The 20,085-nt window shown below is 40.2% G+C and overlaps 1 protein-coding gene across 2 annotated transcripts in view; it reads right to left on the bottom strand.

Annotated features, from left to right (window-relative positions):
* The window catches only part of rgl2 (ral guanine nucleotide dissociation stimulator-like 2), a 28,394-nt gene extending 8,578 nt beyond the window's left edge, over nt 1-19,816 (bottom strand). The window contains exons 1-9 of one of the 2 annotated variants that reach the window (XM_034112648.1): nt 19,539-19,816; nt 17,213-17,379; nt 7,465-7,512; nt 6,957-7,040; nt 6,697-6,863; nt 4,424-4,480; nt 2,665-2,861; nt 1,846-1,955; nt 979-1,194 (exon numbers count right to left, since the gene is read on the bottom strand). In XM_034112648.1, the coding sequence (XP_033968539.1) occupies nt 979-1,194; nt 1,846-1,955; nt 2,665-2,861; nt 4,424-4,480; nt 6,697-6,863; nt 6,957-7,040; nt 7,465-7,512; nt 17,213-17,371 (1,038 nt within the window). In that variant the 5' untranslated portion in view covers nt 17,372-17,379; nt 19,539-19,816. Of the gene's footprint in view, nt 1-978; nt 1,195-1,845; nt 1,956-2,664; nt 2,862-4,423; nt 4,481-6,696; nt 6,864-6,956; nt 7,041-7,464; nt 7,513-10,439; nt 10,665-17,212; nt 17,380-19,538 lie in introns of those variants that run through there. The other variant, XM_034112649.1, reaches the window with a different exon arrangement.
* Nucleotides 19,817-20,085: the final 269 nt, after the last annotated feature.

The following is a 20,085-nucleotide window of genomic DNA, read 5'->3' as shown; positions in this document are numbered from 1 at the left end:
CCTGTGGTGTGGGTCTGGCTGGTATTGAGTTACTTTGTCAGCCTGAGGAGCTGAATAATGCATAGTGCTAAAGAGGTTTGTCCCCAAAAAACCCTGCGGTGTGCTTAGGACGGCACTTTGGCAGCAAACCAGTGATACCTCGCTTTGCCAAAGAGGATGTTGGAGTGTGTGTGAGTGTGTGTATGTGATGACAAATGCAGTTTCCTACAGGAATACTGGAGAGAAGCAGTGTTTTATTCACAGGCAAAAATGCTTGGAGAGGAATAAATCTCTTCAATATTTTTTAATAAACTGATTGTTGTGCACAATATCCACAAAGCTGTGACAGAACCCAACTAATCCACATTCATCTTCTACTATACTGCAATTTGTATGCAGATTTGAAAGCTTTACATTTTGCCTAAAGGTCATACATCACATTGTTTGGACTCTTTTTCTTGTATGAACGAACAACTGGTCATGCTGAGAATATTTTCCTATTTTATTTCCTGGTTTATTTCCTGATTTCCAAGGTGTACAAGTCTACTGCAAGTCTACTTCTAGTCTAACAAAGTTGCTGATTTTTTACAATCTTTCTTGTTGTTCTCAGCAAAGAAGTACCACAAGCTGCGGTCAAATCGTTTGTTATTTGCTGGCGCTCTGTCCAGAAGACGACCATACATGTGTTTTTAATAATATGTTTTGCTCGCAGATATTAAAGTGAAAATACAGTCAGAGAAGAAACCAAGCTGACTGTGAACGTGTAATGGTATGTGCATAGTCAGAGCTGAAAACAGGATTATGTTTAGGGATTAAAGGGGGTTTAGTGAAGTAAAAATGCACCGTTGAGGATTTTGAAAGACTTGCAACCCCGACTGACATACTGCTAACAATTTCATTTAAAGACCAGCAACATTTCATTTTTAAATTCTAGCCGGTAGAAATGGCATAAAATCCTGCATTTTTTAAGATGTGACCTTCTCTTTCTTTCACACTGACCTCTGCCACGCTGATCCATTTCTCCAGCAGCCGGGCTCTCTGTTGGCTGCGCAGATTTGTGGGCCAAAGGCAGGATGCTAAAACTGCATTGGCCAGCTTGTTGAACTGTCGTATGGTGGCCCGGACAGACCAACAAACGCCTTCCCTGCCCTTCTTGTCCCTCTGAGACCACAGTGAGCCGAGGCAGTGGTACGGGACAAGACGGACAAACAGCTCCTGATAAGAGACAGCATAGATCAATAAATACCAGCCTGTTTACCAACAATCACATCAATCCATGTGACCCATACTCTGAGGTCTTTCTGCTTAGATTTCCTGCTGACAGAGTTTGGGTTTATGTGGGTGGCACAATTTCTTGTTTGTGTTTGCAGCCAAGGCGGCTCATGTTCCTCTACTTTAATTCTGTGTTTTCTAAACAACTGCAGTTGCTGGTGTTAACAGCACGATCGGCAAATAATTGACAACAGATGGAGAGGAAATACAGGAGAAACAATTTAAATGTATCCATATCAGATGATCAAAGTTCATCATAACACCAACCAGGATATAGCAAAAGAGCAAGTTATGATGGAAGAAATCAGACTGTACGAAACTACACATATTCATTCAAATGATATATCAAGCACTTGAGTAAAGAGAAAATGTACCCAAGTCTTATAATGAGGATGAAAACCCTGAAGTATATTTGGGCATCATGTTGGTGAGATCCTGATGTAAATGAATATGTAAGCGAACCCAGCGGGCAATATAGGGATCAGCTAAATGTACTAGATAATTCCCATATAAAATATAAGTCAATAACATAATTTTTTTGATATCATTGGTCAATATTTTGATCCATCAGAAACATGTTATAAGAGGACTCACAGTCTCTATTTTGGTGAGCTGCTCAGCGATCAGCGCGGCAGGAAATCCAAGGATACAGGTGGGTTCAAACTTGGAGGCGTCAGGAAGAGGGCTGGTGAATCCGGTCTCATCTGCAAAGAGTGAAGCTGTTCAATAAAATGGAGTCGATTCAGAGCATAACAAAAACCTGTTTGTGGGCCCCAGGTGTCTGTATTTTCCTTTAGTAGCAAGAAACAGATTCTCTAAGAGTTTCTGTTGCTCTCATCCGTCACTGTGTCCAGTGTGGCTAATGGTGACTTTTTACTGATAGCAGCTTAGTTATCTCAGGAACACCAGAGGATAAATATGTAATTTAAATGAGAAAATGTGTTTGTTATTGAGAGATAATGAGCTTATTCACTCATGACCTCAAGATTGCAGGATGAGAAAACAAGTTTAAGAGTTAGTGTATTTGAACCTGTACTAAGACTGAGTAGTGCTTTGAACAAAAGAATAATGCTAACATACTGATGTTTAGCATGTATAATGCTAACGATGTTCGGCATTTAGCTATGTTAGCAGGCTTACAATTTCTAATTAGCAATAAATACAGCAATTATTGCAAGCATGGCCACCTTTGGCTTTCAAAGCAGATTAGTGTCCAGAAAACTTAAGTAAAATGTTGGATTTTGTTAAGCAATTTTGTATCTTTTCTTTAAGAAAGAAAGCCACAACCAGCCCATGTTGTAATTTGTTGTCTTTTGCAGCCTGGGATTTACGCTGAGCAGACAAGCATATTTCGACATGAAAACCTCCTCTAGTTTTAACTGGTGTCATGTAAATCCCAGTTTATTTACGGACCTCTATGGGAGTCAGGGAGCAGGGCTTTCTCGCTGAGCTCCTCTGCGATCCTGAGGAGGCGAGCACGGAGGTCGGCTGCAGACGAGGAGTCCTGGGGGAAAAGGGGAGCGAGGCGCAGCAGGCGAGACGGCTCTCCCAAACTCTTAAAGTCTTCAGGATACTCAGAGAGCCACGTGCTGAACACCGTACACACCGCTCTGGAGGAATGAAGAAATGATTTTTGAGGGATTTAGGGAATGCAATTCTAAAATGTTTAGGTCAACATCAGAAACATGATCGTCTTTTGTTTTTAAGCCTTGACCTCCAGACAGTTCAGAGTTCTGAAAACAAAAAGGTTCCTTCTAACACTGCGTCGATAAATCAGATCATCAGCAAAGGAAAGAAACATTTTAAAATCAATCCGAGAGTTTCCTTGAAGAAAAATAATCTGTTTCTGTTTTAAACTCTGATTGCCAGAAGCAGAAAAACAAGCTGTTGCAGATTGGAATTGATTGAATATATTGATATTGAGGTTGCCAATAAATCACATTCTCAAGGGGTTTAAAGTAGAAAAGCAGCTTCGAGATAAGTCTATAATTTAGTGGATATGTTGTAAGATAAAGATTGTGTTGGTTCTTACAGTCTATGTTAAAACTCAGAGTAAAGAGCTGGTAGAGAGTTTGCATTTCCTGTTGCTGGCTTTAGTGTTGGTGTCTTCTGCTGATGTTCACTTGTTTTATTTAAATGGGTAATTAAAAAAAGATAATGAAACAATAAGGAGTAACTACTTTCATCATAGCTTTAGTTTTTAGAAGATGTATTTTTGGCATCGGTAGCTCCACACTTATATTTAAAGGGGACCAATTATGCAAAATGTACTTTTTGATGTCTTTTATACATAAATGTGTCCCCGGTGTGTCAGGGAACTCACAAAGTGTCAGAAAACAAAACCCTTTCTCTTTTCCTCCGTACCCACATCTAAAAAAAAAAAAAAAAAAGGGGGTGCTAACAAGCAGATCCAGAATGTTCGCTCCTATAACGTCATTGGCAACATCCGGCCAACGTGACACGCCCCAAACTATCGTCTCCGGCACACGTGACACGTCCCAACCTATCGTCTCCGTATACAGTCGCTAATGTGTGTCTGTGTATTCAGCAGGATGTCTGCAGGAGGCTTAGAGTAAAGTTGTTATATATATAATACATATAATCAATCAATCAATCAATAGGATACGGCTGTAGTATTCCTAGGGCCTTTTAGTCGCTCATAAATAAGTAGATCACTGTTCTTTATATACTATGGATGCTGGCAACAGTCACATAGTCCAAAGTGAAGGTGATGTTTGACCAGTAATAGTCTAAATAATAAGCACTGTTCTAGCGGTAAACACTTAAGAAAGAACATGTCAAGCTATGTGCTGTATCAGAAACAATGCGCGGCGTGTGGAGTAATATGCTGTGTGTTTACATTAGCAAGCATGCTAACACTCAGAGCTAACCATGGAGCTAACGCTGTAGGCTACTGGAGAGAATATGTGTAACGTAATGTCCTTGTGGTAAACCCTGCAAGAGAGAAAGGTTTGAGCTCCATACTGTTTCAGAAATAAAGCTTGAAGAGGTTAGGAGCATAACATGGCAGTTAATCACTGCAGCGTTTAGCTGAGAAATCTCTCTCTAGCAGTAGCAGGGGAAAGCTGTGTGGCGCTACAAAGGGGCGTCAACATACAGCATATCACAGTAAACGTTGCTAAAAGATTTTGGGTAGCCTTCATAAGCTCACCTGTTGAAGGATTGTCTTATGTGACTCCTCTCAGTTTCCCCAGGTGGGTTCTCCAATCTGTTAGTGAAGCAGAAAGAGAAAATGAGGAAACATAACAATTATTCAACTTCAAATGTGCGCATCTGCTATGTCATAAATAATGCGTTGTGATAAATTAATTTATGGCTTGTTTTTTTCAAGTTGCTTTTTCTCCAAGGCATTATCATGATGTTTACAGGTAACACTGCGTCTTCGGAAAAACTTTCCAAACAGCTGTTTCATGCAAACGCCTCCAGAAAGTACTTACTCATCACTGTACCCTGTATGCCAAGGCAGGTCTGCCTTACTGGTCGGAGGCTCAGTCATTGGTACATATTCATATATAAAGCCATGCTGGGTAAACTACCGACTTATATATGCTCTTTGATCTCACGGAGAGTGGCAAGTAGCTATTGCCTGAGATCCCAGGATGTATTTTTATTACATGTGCCAAGTGCTAGGACTGTTTTAGGTACTAAAGCTTTTATGTGCGCTGCTCCTCTAGCTTGGAACACCATGCAAAAAATATTGAAACTGAGCATTTTGATTCCCTTGCATCGTTTTAAAGCACGGCTGGATGAAATGTTATTGGATACCTGTCAATGTAAATAGGTTGCTAATGTATACCCCTGTAATTATGTTGTGATGTCCTTTTGTTTTCTGTTTGTTTTTATGTGTAACTAATGTACCGCAGGTCTCCCTTGAAAAAGAGATCGTTGATCTCAATGGGATTTTTTAACCTGGTTAAATAAAGGCTACAAACAAACAAACATTATTTAATATAGACTTTATAACAGAACAAGCCTTCACTAGCGTTTTGCTGAATTATTTTGCAGTTTTTTAAACTGGCACATGGTGCTTCCTCAACTGTGGAAGTGTCTCTAAATTAAATTAAACAATTAATCTAGCTACTGGTGTTTAAATTAGAGCTTGACAAATAGCAAAGCTAAACTAACATCTGTTTATTTTGTGCAAATTGGAAATTAGATGTACAGTGGATTGATCACCCAGTTGGCAGACTCTAATGTAACCATTTATCTGTGCTATTAAGCAGTGTGACTACAAAGACGGCAATGTCGACCACTCAATCAATACACCAACAAAATTGAAATATCTTTAAAACTACTTGATGAACTGACATGAAACTTAGAACAGGCAAGCCCAGTGCTCATATGATGCATCAAAAAGGACTTTGATGATTTTCTCATATTTAATAAGGTGATATTAGCGTGTCAGAGTTTTCATGTATTTAGTGAAATATCTCAACTTCTACAACATGGATTGAAACAATATCTTGTGCAGATGTGCATGGTTTTCAGAATATATCAGACTGATTTATCTTCTAGCGCCACAATAAAGTTGCCATTTACACTGAGAAAACATTTTCATTAATGGTCATTAGCAAATCTTAGCATTCGAACATGTTCAAACTTTTTTTGCATTGTCACAGCGAGCATGTTAGCATGGTAGCTTTAATCACAGAGCCTCACAGAGCAGCTAGCATGGATATCGACTAGTCTTGTGAATATGCAACAAATATTTAAGACATGTTTGGTGCTAATTTACAAGCTAAATTACACTTAGCTAAGATGGTATATTAAACATTATACCTGATAAAATTGTTAGCATTGTCATAGGGAATTCCCATTACCCTTTGTTAACACTGTCTCAAATCAGAGAGTTGCTAGCAAGGCTGAAGACTGTAATTTTGTAATGTTCCCAGTTTAGCAAGAGAAAAGTAAACTGCTTTAACTGAACTCCTGCTGGGCATGGAAAAAAAGGGTTGAACCCAAAATCTATGACCACGCCTACCGTGCGTGCGCTTATCGATCGTGCCGACTGTGCGTGCTCGGTTTCGTTCAACACTACTGTCAGGTTGGTGGCGTGTGCACTTGTAGCCTCTAACCTGCTATGCACCTCTGGTTTTCCCATAAAAAGAAGACAATGTCAACAACATTTTAGTTGGTTTGACGAGAGGTTGGTTGAGGACATTTCCCTTTAAGACCGTTATAACCATAACAATACAATGAATTCGTCTTTAAAGGAATACAAAGACACATGATGGTGTTAAACTGCTGGCTAACAAAGTAACGTAAAGTTCAGATCGGCCATTGCGCATGCGTAGAACCGAGTGATCGCTGACGCGCAATCCGAAAAGTTATTTTTCCTTGTCATTTTAATAACTCTCCCAGAAACCTATATTATTTTACCAGAGCAAAACAACATGCCGTTGAGATGACATTTTTGTCCCCTACCTGTCAGTGAGGATGTCCAGCACTCTGCCTGTGCAGGAAAAGGATCGATAGGTGGAGAGGAAGATTGTGATGAAGGAGGAGTCTCCCATAGCAAAGGAGTGAAGGAGGTGGAGCACCAGCTTCTCTTCTGTCCCTGCTTTCACACACTGGGAGCGAGACACCGCTGACTGGAGGAGAAGAAATAATAAAGTAAGTTAAGTGTTACAACAAATAAGATACTTATTTAACCCCTTGTCTCAATTCAGTTACACATGACTCACCGTCACACTGTTGGGGGTGCCATGCTGCTGTTTCACCACCACTGTGTATATCACTCCATCTTCCTCTTCCTCAACCACAGTGGACTGTAGAGCAGTGAAACCAGATTAAAGCAGTGTTGTTGTGTGGCAAAGAGTGTATCAATTAACAGTGGATTCTGATAAGGATACTGGAATTGTGAGGAATTTCATTGTGTGGGTCAAAATCTAGATGGTTTCTTCTCCTGGTACTGATTCCACATACTAAATGTAATCATGTCCTTTTACTGAACTAAACAGATTTACACCTTGAAAAGTATAATCCGTTCTACATGAGACACACAATATCAATGTAGAAAAAAGAGCATAAAATCAAGCTGCTTTGAACTAATTTCTAACACGCTACATGGAGCTCTAATGATCCTGTTGTAGCCTGGAGGAAAGTCCCTGACACAGTTACCCTTTATACTTGTACTGGCTCACAGGCACCTTATGTTGGACATGTTACATGCACAACACATACTGGCCTTACCAGATCCAGAGGACAGTACCAGGTGGTCTTCATTGGTGAGGGATCTGCCTAGAAAACCAAACAAAACACAAGCTTAACTTATTTGTCATATTAGGAAAAGGTTTGGTTCCAAACAAGCAAATCAGCAGTAAAGCAACACATCATACAATCATTAAGTGTATAGCCTGAGGCTGTGGTTGGTCGGCTTACTCACTTACTTAATTCTGACCCATATACTGCATAATTTATGATTTACATGGTACGATGATGCAGAAAGTACAAATGCATGTTAGTATATCACAAGAAATGTTGAAAAGTTTTGAAGAAAATACTTAATTTATCAGGTGGACACATGTGCATCACTTATGTTAATTTTGAAGAAGCTGAATAATGCTAAGCTTCCACAGTCCCAAAATATGACTTTCTGTTTACATTTTGTGCACAAAAGAGAACACATATTGTGTTACAGGACTATATTGGCTCTGTATGCACAATATGCAAAGATTCAGATTTTAATTATAAAGTCTAACAAATCCCACACATGTAAAGCATTTATAAGCCACAACAACTTTCACATAATTTCTATTATATTGAACATTATATTGAACCTTGGTTAAATAAATAAACTAACATTAGGCTGGTTAAACAGAGTTTAAATGATCAATTCAATAAAAAAATATATCTAGATTATCTTCCAATTTAGTTTGCCTTGTTGGTGATAGCCATCAGGTATCAATCCCACAGAGACCAGAAAACTCCCCAGATTACGCAATTATAAGTAAAATGGATGCTAATTAATAACAATCACTCATACATGATTCAGTGTAGCTTAAAATGAAGCCTTTGTGCAGCCTAAAAAAACAATTCAAAGGCCTGTGGACAGGTACAACTATTACGAATTTGTCTTGGCAGTATTAGTGCCCAGTCTTAACAACTATGTTGACAGTGACACGTCCAGTTATTGGATCCTGAGGCCTAAGGCCCCTTCCACACGGACACGAAACGGGTTGTATCTGCTACAGTTCTCTATCGTATGGACTGTTCGTGGAAACGGAGCCCTCAAACGGTAACGGGTCCCAAGGTGGGTAGATCTGCGGGGCCTAACGGCTCCGTGTGTACGTCCTATACGATAATTTCCTGATAACGATGAAGCCATAGGCCCGCCTCTCCCCACCTCTGCTGCTCACTGCTGTAGCATGGTCAGTAGCTACTGCTACTGACCATGCTACAGATGTTAGTGCAAAATCTACAGCTCCTCTACCACAACCATCAGCAACAAGTGGACATGGAGAACTACATGAACTACATGTTGCTAAATCCACTGCGGAGAATAAACAGAAGGGCAACCAGGCAACCATGGCAACCATGCTCGGGGGGGGGTCTTCTTCACTGCTTTTGGTGTATTTTGTGGCGGAAGTACAGCGCCACTTACAGGCCCGGCATATGTACTACAGCGTCTCCAGCGGGTCGAGCGGTCTTGTGTGGACGGACACATTTCTTGAGCCGATACCGTGTGGACGGAAGACTTTTTTGATATCGAATTCGGTTAGTTTTCGTTTTCGTCTCCGTGTAGATGCAGCCTAAGTCATGTCGCAGGCGGCCGATGACTCATAGCACTTTAATAGTAAGAAGAAGTGTGAGAAATACAGTAGCACTGCAGAGACATTTCAATAATGCCAAAACAGCCAAAGAGACAAAGCCAGAGACAAACAAACCTGCTTTTGCTGATATTAGCGAAATATGGTGAATATATCTTTAAAACCCAGTGATAGTGAATATATTTAGTTGAGGTCTGTATAGTTAAGTACAGTTTACAGTATTTTTACAGAGTATTCATTCATATACAACTTTATACCTCTTCTTCTCTACATTTCAGAGACAAATATGGTACTTATTACAAATGTTCCTTATGTTGTTTATCTTTTACTTAATACATTAAACAAAGCACATGACTGGCTATCACAACACAACATTTTGTTTAGATAAGCAAAGGTTCCTTCACCTTTTTTGCCTGCGACTTCTTAGAAAAACAGTGTGTCATGCTTTGAGTGTGCATGTATTATAAGCATTTCTACCAAAGACACATTTTCCCTCTCGTGGTTTCGGGGTTTCAGAAATCCGCTTTTGTGTTTCTCAGATGATACAGGCATGTTTTACTCATTCATATATTCCAAGTTATTTAGATGTCGTTGTTGTCTTGTGTTAGTTCTTATGCTAAGAGAACTGTCAACACATTTCAGAATAAGGGTCTTGTGTTGTTGTTGTCGGAGGTGGGTGTGGCTGAGCCTTTTGTTTACATCAAATTGACCGATGCATTTTAGAAATCCATCGATCACTATCACTTTACACATCGTCTGGCAGTGACGCGTTCGCATCGGTGACTTTTTCCATCATAGAAAATGCATGAGCAAGACACAGTGAAGTCATACTGGTTGTCTGGCAACATTTTCCAGCTGTTCGTACGTCGTCATTAGTCAACCGTTTTGATCTACAAAAACACATGAGCAACACCTTGGAAACTACACTCAAAGCACAACATGTTATAAAACCTTCTGACTGATAAGTATTCCGGTCATAAAGAGGAAAAGTCATGACCTGACAAGTTTTATTTTCATCTATGTAGCCAAGGCTGACATGTAAGCTTTCTTTCATGCAAAGTCCGTCACAGAATGAGCCACGAAACATATTCATACAGAAAGCAGAAGGACCATCTTTTATGTTTGACTTAAGTCGAATTAGCTGTAATAAGCATTTGTTCGCCCCTATTAGCCTATTTCAAATGGCCTTGGCTTGACTTGGTCGAAGGTCAAAAGTCCAAGCAGGCGCTCCTTTCATTTAGAAAGGATCCTACTGTACTCATTAATCCGTGTATCAAACCTGTTTTTTTACCTGCTATCGCTGCTTGCTTCTACACAAATCTGCATGCAATTCTATCTTTCCAATGAAAAAACCCCAAGCTCAGAAAGACTGAAAAAAAAATTGGACACACAAGTTACCTTTCCCTCTGCGAGTCCAGACAGGTAGCAATCCCTAATCTTCCTGGAAATCTTCAGGAGGAAGGTATGAATCGATTTTTCATTCTCTCCATTTTCTCTCATCTGTTGCTCCCACTTCCTTCTCTCTCCCTTTCTGAATTCGACCGCCGTTTTTTTACCTGTCAGTCGACCTAGATCTGTGTGTTTATGTCTTTACTGTTTGCCTCTCAATGCCTTGTGGCTCTATATCACAAAGACACACCTGAAGCAGGAGCTAAGTCCCGCCCCCGCTAGCCTGCATCACCTAGGCACACCCATTAAACACACACACACACACACACACACACACACACACACACACACACACACACACACACACACACACACACACACACACACACACACACACACACACACACACACACACACACACACACACACACACACACACACACACACACACACACACACACACACACAGAGAGATACGGATATGTTGGTGTTGCTAGCACAACACTCATTTTTAGTTTCTTTTTACACCAATGGACAGACAAATTGCTCACACAAATGCAGACCCTCATCAAATAGACACACACATACGTCATACGCAGAAGCCCTGAAGCTATTTCCAGAACAATACCCCCTCTCTTTGAGTCTCTCTCCTGCTCTCTTTGTCTTTCTATATGACCTTCCCATACAGATAAACCAGTTTGACTGAGTATCCTGTTCAATACAACACAAAGCAAAACAACAATAAACTGAGAAGGCTTCATACTGTACTTTAATCTAAAGCCTGTTCTGCTTTTTGAGCAGTAAGAGGCTTGTAGTCTTTACAGGTAATACATGTTCAGATGGCCACTGAACCAGGAAGCAAGCTGTGTTTATTTAAGGGGCTAATGACATTGCAGAGCGATGTTAACTAGGTGGAGACTTTCACAGCTCTGTCTATGTCTGTGTTTCAACTGCAAATGAGGTTGTATTGAACTGTGAGACGTCTAACAACAGAAAAGTTTCTAAAACCAAAAACATGTGCTTAAAGCGCCAAAATGCTCAATGGAGCTGCAGAGTCTGGTGATAATTCTCTAAAACCTTGTCACGATGTGCACCACTTTCATTACTTTTCTCCTTTAGCCAATGTTTATAAAAAATATTAATTAGTACAGCCTTACGTACAATAGAACTGCAATCCTCCAGATGAATGTGTGCTTAATTTAGTCTAAAACTCAGCCTAAAGTGCTTGTGAGAAGTGTTTAAATATGCACAAAATATGTGTGAAAAATAATTAAATAAAAAACCCACACACTATCGTATTTTTCAAACTACTCCACAGGCAGTAAGTGGCGCCAAAAGTCTCCTACCCTGCATTAGTCATCCTAAAAAGCTAGACCACACACAAAGTGAATTGTATTTACTCTGACTTAAAACCTTTGCAAAGTCTGACATCACCATCTCCAGTTATTAAACTCCCTACTCAACACATGTAAGAGCTTTATTTATTTTAAGAACTTATATAAACTCTTTGATACAATGCACACTTACAATTTCAAATGTACTTAGCCGTGAAACATAACATATGGATGTGCAGACACAAGACAAATAAGAACGCTATTTCCTTGAATTAAAATCTCAGACAAGAGAGACCCTTTGATACACAACATGGGTCAAAAGTGACCCGAGTGAGTTTTAATTGTAAATATCTTTGCAATAAATTACTTTAATAATTCAGAATTCCAGGTATTCCTCAATCAACTTGTTTTTGATCATCACAAATTCTTACTTTCATTTTTCCTTTCTTACTTTTTGAATAAAAATCATTTTTGTATCACTACCCTTCTCAGGGACAACATGGGTAAAAAATGACCCGTATTAACCTACAATGTTATTTCATGCACTGGTGACTTAGCTATATCTTTGGAAATAATTTATTTAATCATTTAATATTCCAAGTATTCATTAAATATCTTGTTTTTGATCACCACACATCATTATTTTCATTCTCCCTTTCTTAATTTATGAACTAAAATAGTTTTTGTATTTCTACATCAGGTTTACATGCATGGGTCAAAAATGACCCATGTGTGCAAGTGTGATAAAAAAAGAAAAAAAGACATACTATAATAAGTATTTAGTTATAAATAATTATTTTACAGTGATTTGGACCAAGCATGTATTCACTAAGGAATTTGATAGGAAGCTTTTATTTGTAAACGATTGCAGTTGCAACTTTTCACATGCCAAACTTGTCACAACTCAACAGGCTGCTTTTGCACTTCTGATTCATGTAAGTCTTATTTTACACTTCTTCTACCTAAGAAGATATTTGATAACTTGTGAAAGATAACAGTACATAATATTTGAACATTACCTAGTCCATTACTAGTGAGGAAGAGACTTCCTATCTATGTCAAATTACACAGAAGGAACTGGCCAAATGCTGCTAGTGTACGATATTATTATATATCGCAACATCACAATGGACAACTTCTTCACCAGTATCCCTCTGGCTGAGAAGCTCCTTGAGAAGAACCTGACCATTGTGGGGACTCTTCCCCAGAACAATGCTGAGGAGCATGCGTAAAAGTGGCCAAAGCTCTGCTGACTCAATAACTGCAGAGTTCCAGCTCGGGCATTAATATCAGCACCAAAACTGTGCGTTGGGATGAACTAGAATGGAGAGCCAGGCCCTCTCGTCCAACATCAGTGTCTGACCTCACAAATGCTCTTCTGGATGAATGGGCAAAAGTTCCCACAGACAGACTCCAAAATCTTGTAGAAAGCCTTCCCAGAAGAGTGGAAGCTGTTATAGCTGCAAAGGGGGGACCAACTTCATATTAATGCCTAATAATTTGAAATGGGATGTCATAAAAGCTCCTGTAGGTGTAATATGTTGATGGCCCAATACTTGTGTCTATATAGTGAATAAAGAGACGCATGGATGGCACGCCCCACCTCCAAAAGCACATTACAGGGGCAATGGAAAGATGTGGGCTAAAAAGACCAAACACACACACCACCCAGCCACATGTATTGTTTGGTCCAAATCACTGATAAAATAATTATTTTTAACAAAATTATTATTATAGTATGTTTTTTGTAATCATTGTTATCACACTTGCACACATGGGTCATTTTTGCAAACCTGATGTATTAATACAACAACTATTTTAGTTCCTACATTTTGAAAGGTTGATTGAAAATAATGATGTGTGGTGATCAAAAACAAGATATTTAATGAATACTTGGAATATTAAATGATTAAATAAATGGATTTCCAAAAATATAGCGAAGAAACACTCAGCCATGCATGAAATAACATTGTAGGTCAATACGGGTCATTTTTTACCCATGTTGTCCCTTAGAAGGGGTTTGCATAGCTTGTGCATCAAAGGGTTAAAGAGTCTTGCTAAGCTAAAAAGGACTTGTAAAAGAGGCTTAAAATATAGATTATATATATAAAATGGTAAAAAGTGTTCCCCCAATGTACTGTCTTACGGCTTATAAAAGTGTGGAAATGATTTAAAGCTTCCACTGATCCTGTGGGCCTTTTATATCACAGACACAAAGAGAACTCAACCTTTGCTCCGTTTCCTTATTCCAGAAAGAAGTGATGAGATACTTGAGATTAAAGTATTTTCAGTGGAGTGTCGATTGAGTTTGCCTTTTGAAACCAGACTGAATCGGGGTCAGAGGAACCAGCCTTTCTGTGGAGGAACTTTTCAAAGCGTTATAGATGTATGTAATTTGGAGTTCAGCTGCCTCGTAGGCTGCTAGATAAGCAGCATGATTATAGGCCACAGTGGTGGGTGGCATGATGGGTTGTGGTGCGTAAAAAAGAACCCAGCAGCTGTTATTTAGTTGTTTTTAAGTATTATCAAAACCAATATTGATTTTTCCCACATGCACCATTGTTATTGCTATATGTGAGACTTTGTTTATGTTCTTTTCAAAGATGGGACCTTGTCTCAAGGCCCTAAGCTCCCCCTTTTTTTTTTTTCAAGTCCCCCACCCCCATCAGCATGCAGGAAGTACATAATAAGTGGAGACAAACACAGGAAGCAGGACGTGCTGTCGTGTTGTGAAGCTATTTTTTTCTCCTCTCCTTCTATCACAAACCGAGGCTGCGTCAACCTCTCCTCCTGAACAACTACGCCAGTTATTGGACGGCATCAGAAAAGCAGTGGGCAGGAAGCAGACTCTCCATTTTCACCAAACATCCAGCTCTAATCTTTAACTTAAATAAATCCATATAGCTTGGTTTCCACGCTTTGGATTTGAACAAATACACACACCGCAGCAGTCCTTATTTAAAACCCTACACAAGTACTTCCACTGAACAGGGGGTCATAAATACATCTTCTGAAGCTTATTTAAAGATAACCATTGTTTTTTGAGTGTTCCGAGACCCCGACCCTTCCTTCCTATCTTTCTCTCTGCTCCTCTTCTCACGCTTTCATCTATGTATCCCTCGGTGCCCGTTATCTACTCTCTTTCAAGTAAAACTCGGTGGCATTCAGGTCAAAGCTGTTCTATTCCCCTTAAAGGAAAAATCCTGCCTTGGATACGATTACTCTGTAAGATATCATCAGTCTGTGATGTTCTGCAAGTTAATTTGTAGGGAATAGTTGACTTAATCTGACTCATCAAATTCTACTTCAGTGAGTCATTTTCACTAAAATATCCAGATAACAGGCATTAACTTGTTCAAGTCAATCAAAATTGTGTTTATAGGTGCAAACAGTCGGTACCTATCCAGGCGAAGTATATGGAGACCAAAACATAACACCTATATGTGATTAGTGAACGTGTTATTCCTGAAACCACGGCCATGTCCAGTCCTTCGTATCAGGCTGGCGTTAACAAAAAAAGGACATTAGTGTCACGGGGCTCTTAATCATCAGTGCACTCCATCTCACGTCAAAATCAACGTTGCGTCTCTCATTCAAAAGAAAGGTCTCAAAAACATCTCTTAACTGTAAAGAGACTTAATTTGTATAGATGTTTTCTAGTCCTTGCAACCACTAAAAGCTTTTTTTACACAAATGTCAGCATTTACACACCATACAAGGTGCCACCTGTTCATCAGGAGTGTTATACACACACACACGCTGTTGGCCATGCAACTTGGAAGCTATTTGTCATAATGGCCACAGAAAACATTATATTGAGGTCTATTAAGACAACATTCATTACAGAAACCTATTACTGCCTTCTGGCTGATGAATTTCTTGCTGTGTAATTGTTGAATATCTCGATACAATTCTGAGTTTTCCTAGCTGTCCAATCTTTTGCAGCTGCATTCAAAATATTGTCAATATGTATATTTTGAATTGGAAAAATACATCACCAAACACAAAAAGGGGAGAAGCAAAATCATCAATCTGCTATCATACTTGTTTTAAGCTTGATTTTAATCTCAATCGATCAATTTGAACCTGAAAACATTTAGTTTCTTTCACCTCGAGGCTCCATTGTTCACTCGAGGTTTTCACTTCCAGCATTCTGACTCACACATCCAAGTTTCCCTCATTAAAGAATCAGCAAGTGGCCGTATCGGATTCCACTCGACAGCCGGTCCTTGGAGACAGCCTGTGATACTGGATACTGTTTATAGGGAGAGCAGCTGTACACCTCATCCACAGGCCAAGCCACCACATACATTATTTACTGCATGGTCCAGCAGCCGCCTTGTGACACAAGCACGGAGGAAGTCTGCTTATTCGGTGTAATTTCTGTTTTTAGCTGTGAGGTGTTTCTCTAGGCCCGGTGTGAAGTAAAACCAAAGAGCCATATGCAGGTCAGGTGTGGTTGGGGCAAGATAGTTGGTCAGTAGGTCACCATGACTCAGAGAAAATGTATTACAAATACAGCTATTGTTGAGGTCTTAAGAGAACCACATGTGCAAGGGAGAATACATCCTGTTTTCAGCTGTAGATGTACCTGATTAAAACATTGCAATATAAGTCCACAAAGTTCTCTAGGGCTAACGTTTCAAAACAACTCTACAATCTATGTGTGAAGCTAAACCCTCTAGGAGCTTCTGATAACCTCACTTTTAAGTCACTAAACATTAACAGAGGTGACAGATTGTGGGAAATTAGCCCCTGTCATGAACCTTTTACCTTCCTGCCTTTTAGTTCAACTTAAATCCATTTTACAGACTTTATCCCGGAGTCAGTTAATACACACTTTCAGAAGAGTGCGGAAAATAAGTCTTGAAAACAAATTACACTTAAAAAGGACAAAGTTTCTAAAGCCTGGCTGCTTTGTGAGTTAAATACCCACGTCAACATGCTAACATGCTGACGCTAAGTAGGTTTAATGTTTACCCTAGTCAACATCTACATTTGCTAATGAGAACTAATGACAAAGCACTGTTGAAGCTGTCAGGAGTGTAGTTTTGCAGATATTAAGGAATATTAGATGTTTGGCTTGATGTTTGCTCTAAAGGAATGTATTCAGTATAAAGAAAATAACAAAACATGACACCACCCCTCCCCAAACACTATCTATTTTCTTTTTCCTGTCTGTATCACACTGACTTAATTCCCTCAGGGTCCGAAAACCAGCGGACCGTATCTGCTGTTTATAGAAGAAGCTGGTTGTGGAGCTCAGCTTGTACCGTTCTCACTTTACTGTGTGAACAGAAGAAAAACTAATAAAGAAGGCCGGAGATTGTCTGTTCTCAAACAGCACAGAACAAAGTTGTGAGAAATAAACTTCATATCACTTTCTGTTAGACACTCAAGTGACACAATGATGGATGTGTTTCACTGAGGCGAAAGGAAAACACTCACCTGTGAAGTTTCCAACTCGTCGCTGCCGCTCCCTCTCCTTGATTGGTTGCTCGGGGTGCCGCTGTCAGACAGTAAGGGCCGGTAGCCAATGAGAGGCACGTCGCTTGACTCCACCCCCGGCAGGTCATAACCACCTGTTCGCAGGTTACGGGGGAGCATGGTGCCAGCTGCCACGGACAGGGAGGACATTAGGAAAGAAGTACTTCATGCTCTCTGAGGCAGCAGTTCAGGTTAACATCTTGAGCGTTTGTTGGAAGTGATAATATGAATTTGTGTACATGATAGTACAAAGTATCATTTATCATTCTAGATAAGTATAGAGAACAGGAAAGCACTTGCTGCCTTTTCTTTTTAAGTATGTGTAAACCTCACAGAATGGTTAACTGGCCAAAATATATTTCTGATTTATTGCCATTATTTTATTTATTGCCAACCAGTCCTTCCTGTTGAAGCTTTAATACACAAGTTTTATGCACCACATAATATCTGCTCCAACTTTCAGTTTTAAATTGAGCCTTACATTGTTCTGTTCGTCAAGGCCTTTTATTGAATTATCTTTAAATTAAAGGTGGGGTAGGTAATTTTGGAGAAACCAGCTCGAGTGTGCTAGAAATTGAAAATACACAGCCGGAAAAAATCTGCCACTTCCTTACAGAGCCCCTCCTCCAACACACACGAACGCGCACATGACCAATGAGGGCACGAGATAAGTTTGTGCACAGATGGAAGGCTGACAGGCAGGTAGGCCATCCAGTTGTTTTAGCCGGGCCGGCTAAAATGATTGGTCGTGCTTTTTACAGTACTACGGCTTCCACAGATTACATTTTTTTATGGAATTTTTGTCAAAGCACTTAAGATATTCATTGCTATCGGGATGTTAAGAGCATTCCATGGAATATAACAAAAAGTGTATCTCGAGCCGGTTTCTCAAACTTACCCCACCTTTAACTATAGATGTTTGTTTTTTCCAATCATAGCATATTATTGTTTTTCTATTATATTTTAGTATTTTTAAACACTTTGCTGTGTTACCATAAAGATTACTAATTGTTGACACAAAGGTAGAAAAGATGGGTTTTCCAGTCTATTTTTCAAAAATACATTCCGATAAATGTATTGCAGCTTTTATTTCCACGCCCTGTTTGTAACTCACTCACTATGAATATTCGGAACTTCTCAAGATCAACATTGGTAGCCGTGACAGGCAGAGTACCACAAGCTTTGAGTGCAAGTCCATGACATTTTAAATGGAAAGAACACACTACAGTAAGTTAATGGCAGCTTGGAGGCCATAGCGTGGTTCATTTGTTTAACACATTCATTCTGCCCCAGCAGGTCAGGATTTGCATAGCAACCCCTCCTTCCATTTCCCTTTCCTCACTTTGGTATTTGGATGGCCATGAAGATAGACATCTTGTAAACACTGTTTCAGGAAGAGAGGTGTAGGAGGGAGAGAGATAGCAAGGTTGACACAGTATATATGTGCTATGGAAATGAGACTTATATATTCAATACATTTACAGATAAAGGATGTGTGCGTTGAGTTTATTTAGTTTTTTCTCTCCAGCATAGTGTGCTGTCAGGTGGCTGCTGTAATTAAAAGTGCACCGAATCAATCCCCTACAGTGCCTGCTGACACTTCTATCCTGGAGAAAATGTCCTTTCGGGACCGCCTGGCAGCTCTCACAGCTCTGGATAAGAAACAACAGGGGCAAAAAATCCTCAAGTGTAATATAAAAATGTGCTGGCACTCCCAACTTTCCATTGTGCTTCTCTCTCTGACTCCTGCAGCTCTGTAGAATATGTTACTTTCTCCTACGTAATGATCTATCATTGCTGTAGATTTCTTGTACCAATATAATATTGCTTAAGAAACTGAAGTCATAAACAGTACAGTTTATGTCCCAACCAACGGCCATGCAGAGTTCTGAATGCCTGCTATTCACGCTCTGACCAAAGCAAACAACCCACATATGACTGAGGTGTACACACACTCATACTGTTAGCTGTAACTAGGTTACAGTTAAGTCCCAGCCCAGAATGCTCCTTTTCTGCTCAATAATGCCACCATAGGATGCTGGTTACAGTTATGCTAAGTCCTATAGAGATAGCTTCTGTCACAGTAGATGATGTAAATAAAGCCTGACAGTGTGAGGGCTGTAAAAGTTTGTACCTGCTGACACTCCTATTAAAACACACACGATTGACAGATGTTGATATGTGCTTCCTATATGAGTCACTCAATCACATGAAGGGAATTTAAATAAACGCAGCACAATTAACCGAATAGAGGAACAGAAATGAAGGAAGCTGTAATTCAACTTACTTATAGCCAAGTGTCATTCGTAGGATGTGTGCTATCCGGCGGTGGTCAGCTGGATTCAGGCAGCATCGGGTGACCGCTGCTGCTGGGTCGGTGTCCGGCTCAGCTGAGGAAAGTCGCGCCCATCTGTGCCACCGTCACCGCCGACAACCACGAGGGTCTCCGTCCCCCCACCCTATCTCTCGTTCTCTCCCCTCTGTCAGTGTCCTCGCACCGCTCGTGTGTCCAGCTTTCAGCAGCTGATAGCGCACTTCGGACAAGCTGTAAACTCCCTCTCTCTCCTCTCCTCCCCACCCCCCTCTCTCTCTCCCTCCCTCCCTCCCTCCCTCTTTCTCTCTCTCTCTCTCTCTCTCTGACGTCGCAGTTCCTGTATGTTGCGCTTTGGCAACAGCCCCGTCTCTCTGGGTGGTGCACCGTGTGAGGATACTGTAGCCTACGGCAGAACGCTTTTAACGCACTGCTCCTGTAGGGAGAGATGAGACTTCAGGAATCGAGGAGAGAAACATTCGCTGCAAGACACGAAAGCATTTCCGCACACACGGCTCGTGCG

Source organism: Trematomus bernacchii, unplaced genomic scaffold (genome assembly GCF_902827165.1).
Source record: "Trematomus bernacchii unplaced genomic scaffold, fTreBer1.1, whole genome shotgun sequence".
Taxonomy (NCBI): Eukaryota; Metazoa; Chordata; class Actinopteri; order Perciformes; family Nototheniidae; genus Trematomus; species Trematomus bernacchii.
Note: the sequence above shows the minus strand (reverse complement) of the source record. Positions and strands in the feature narration are given on the sequence as shown.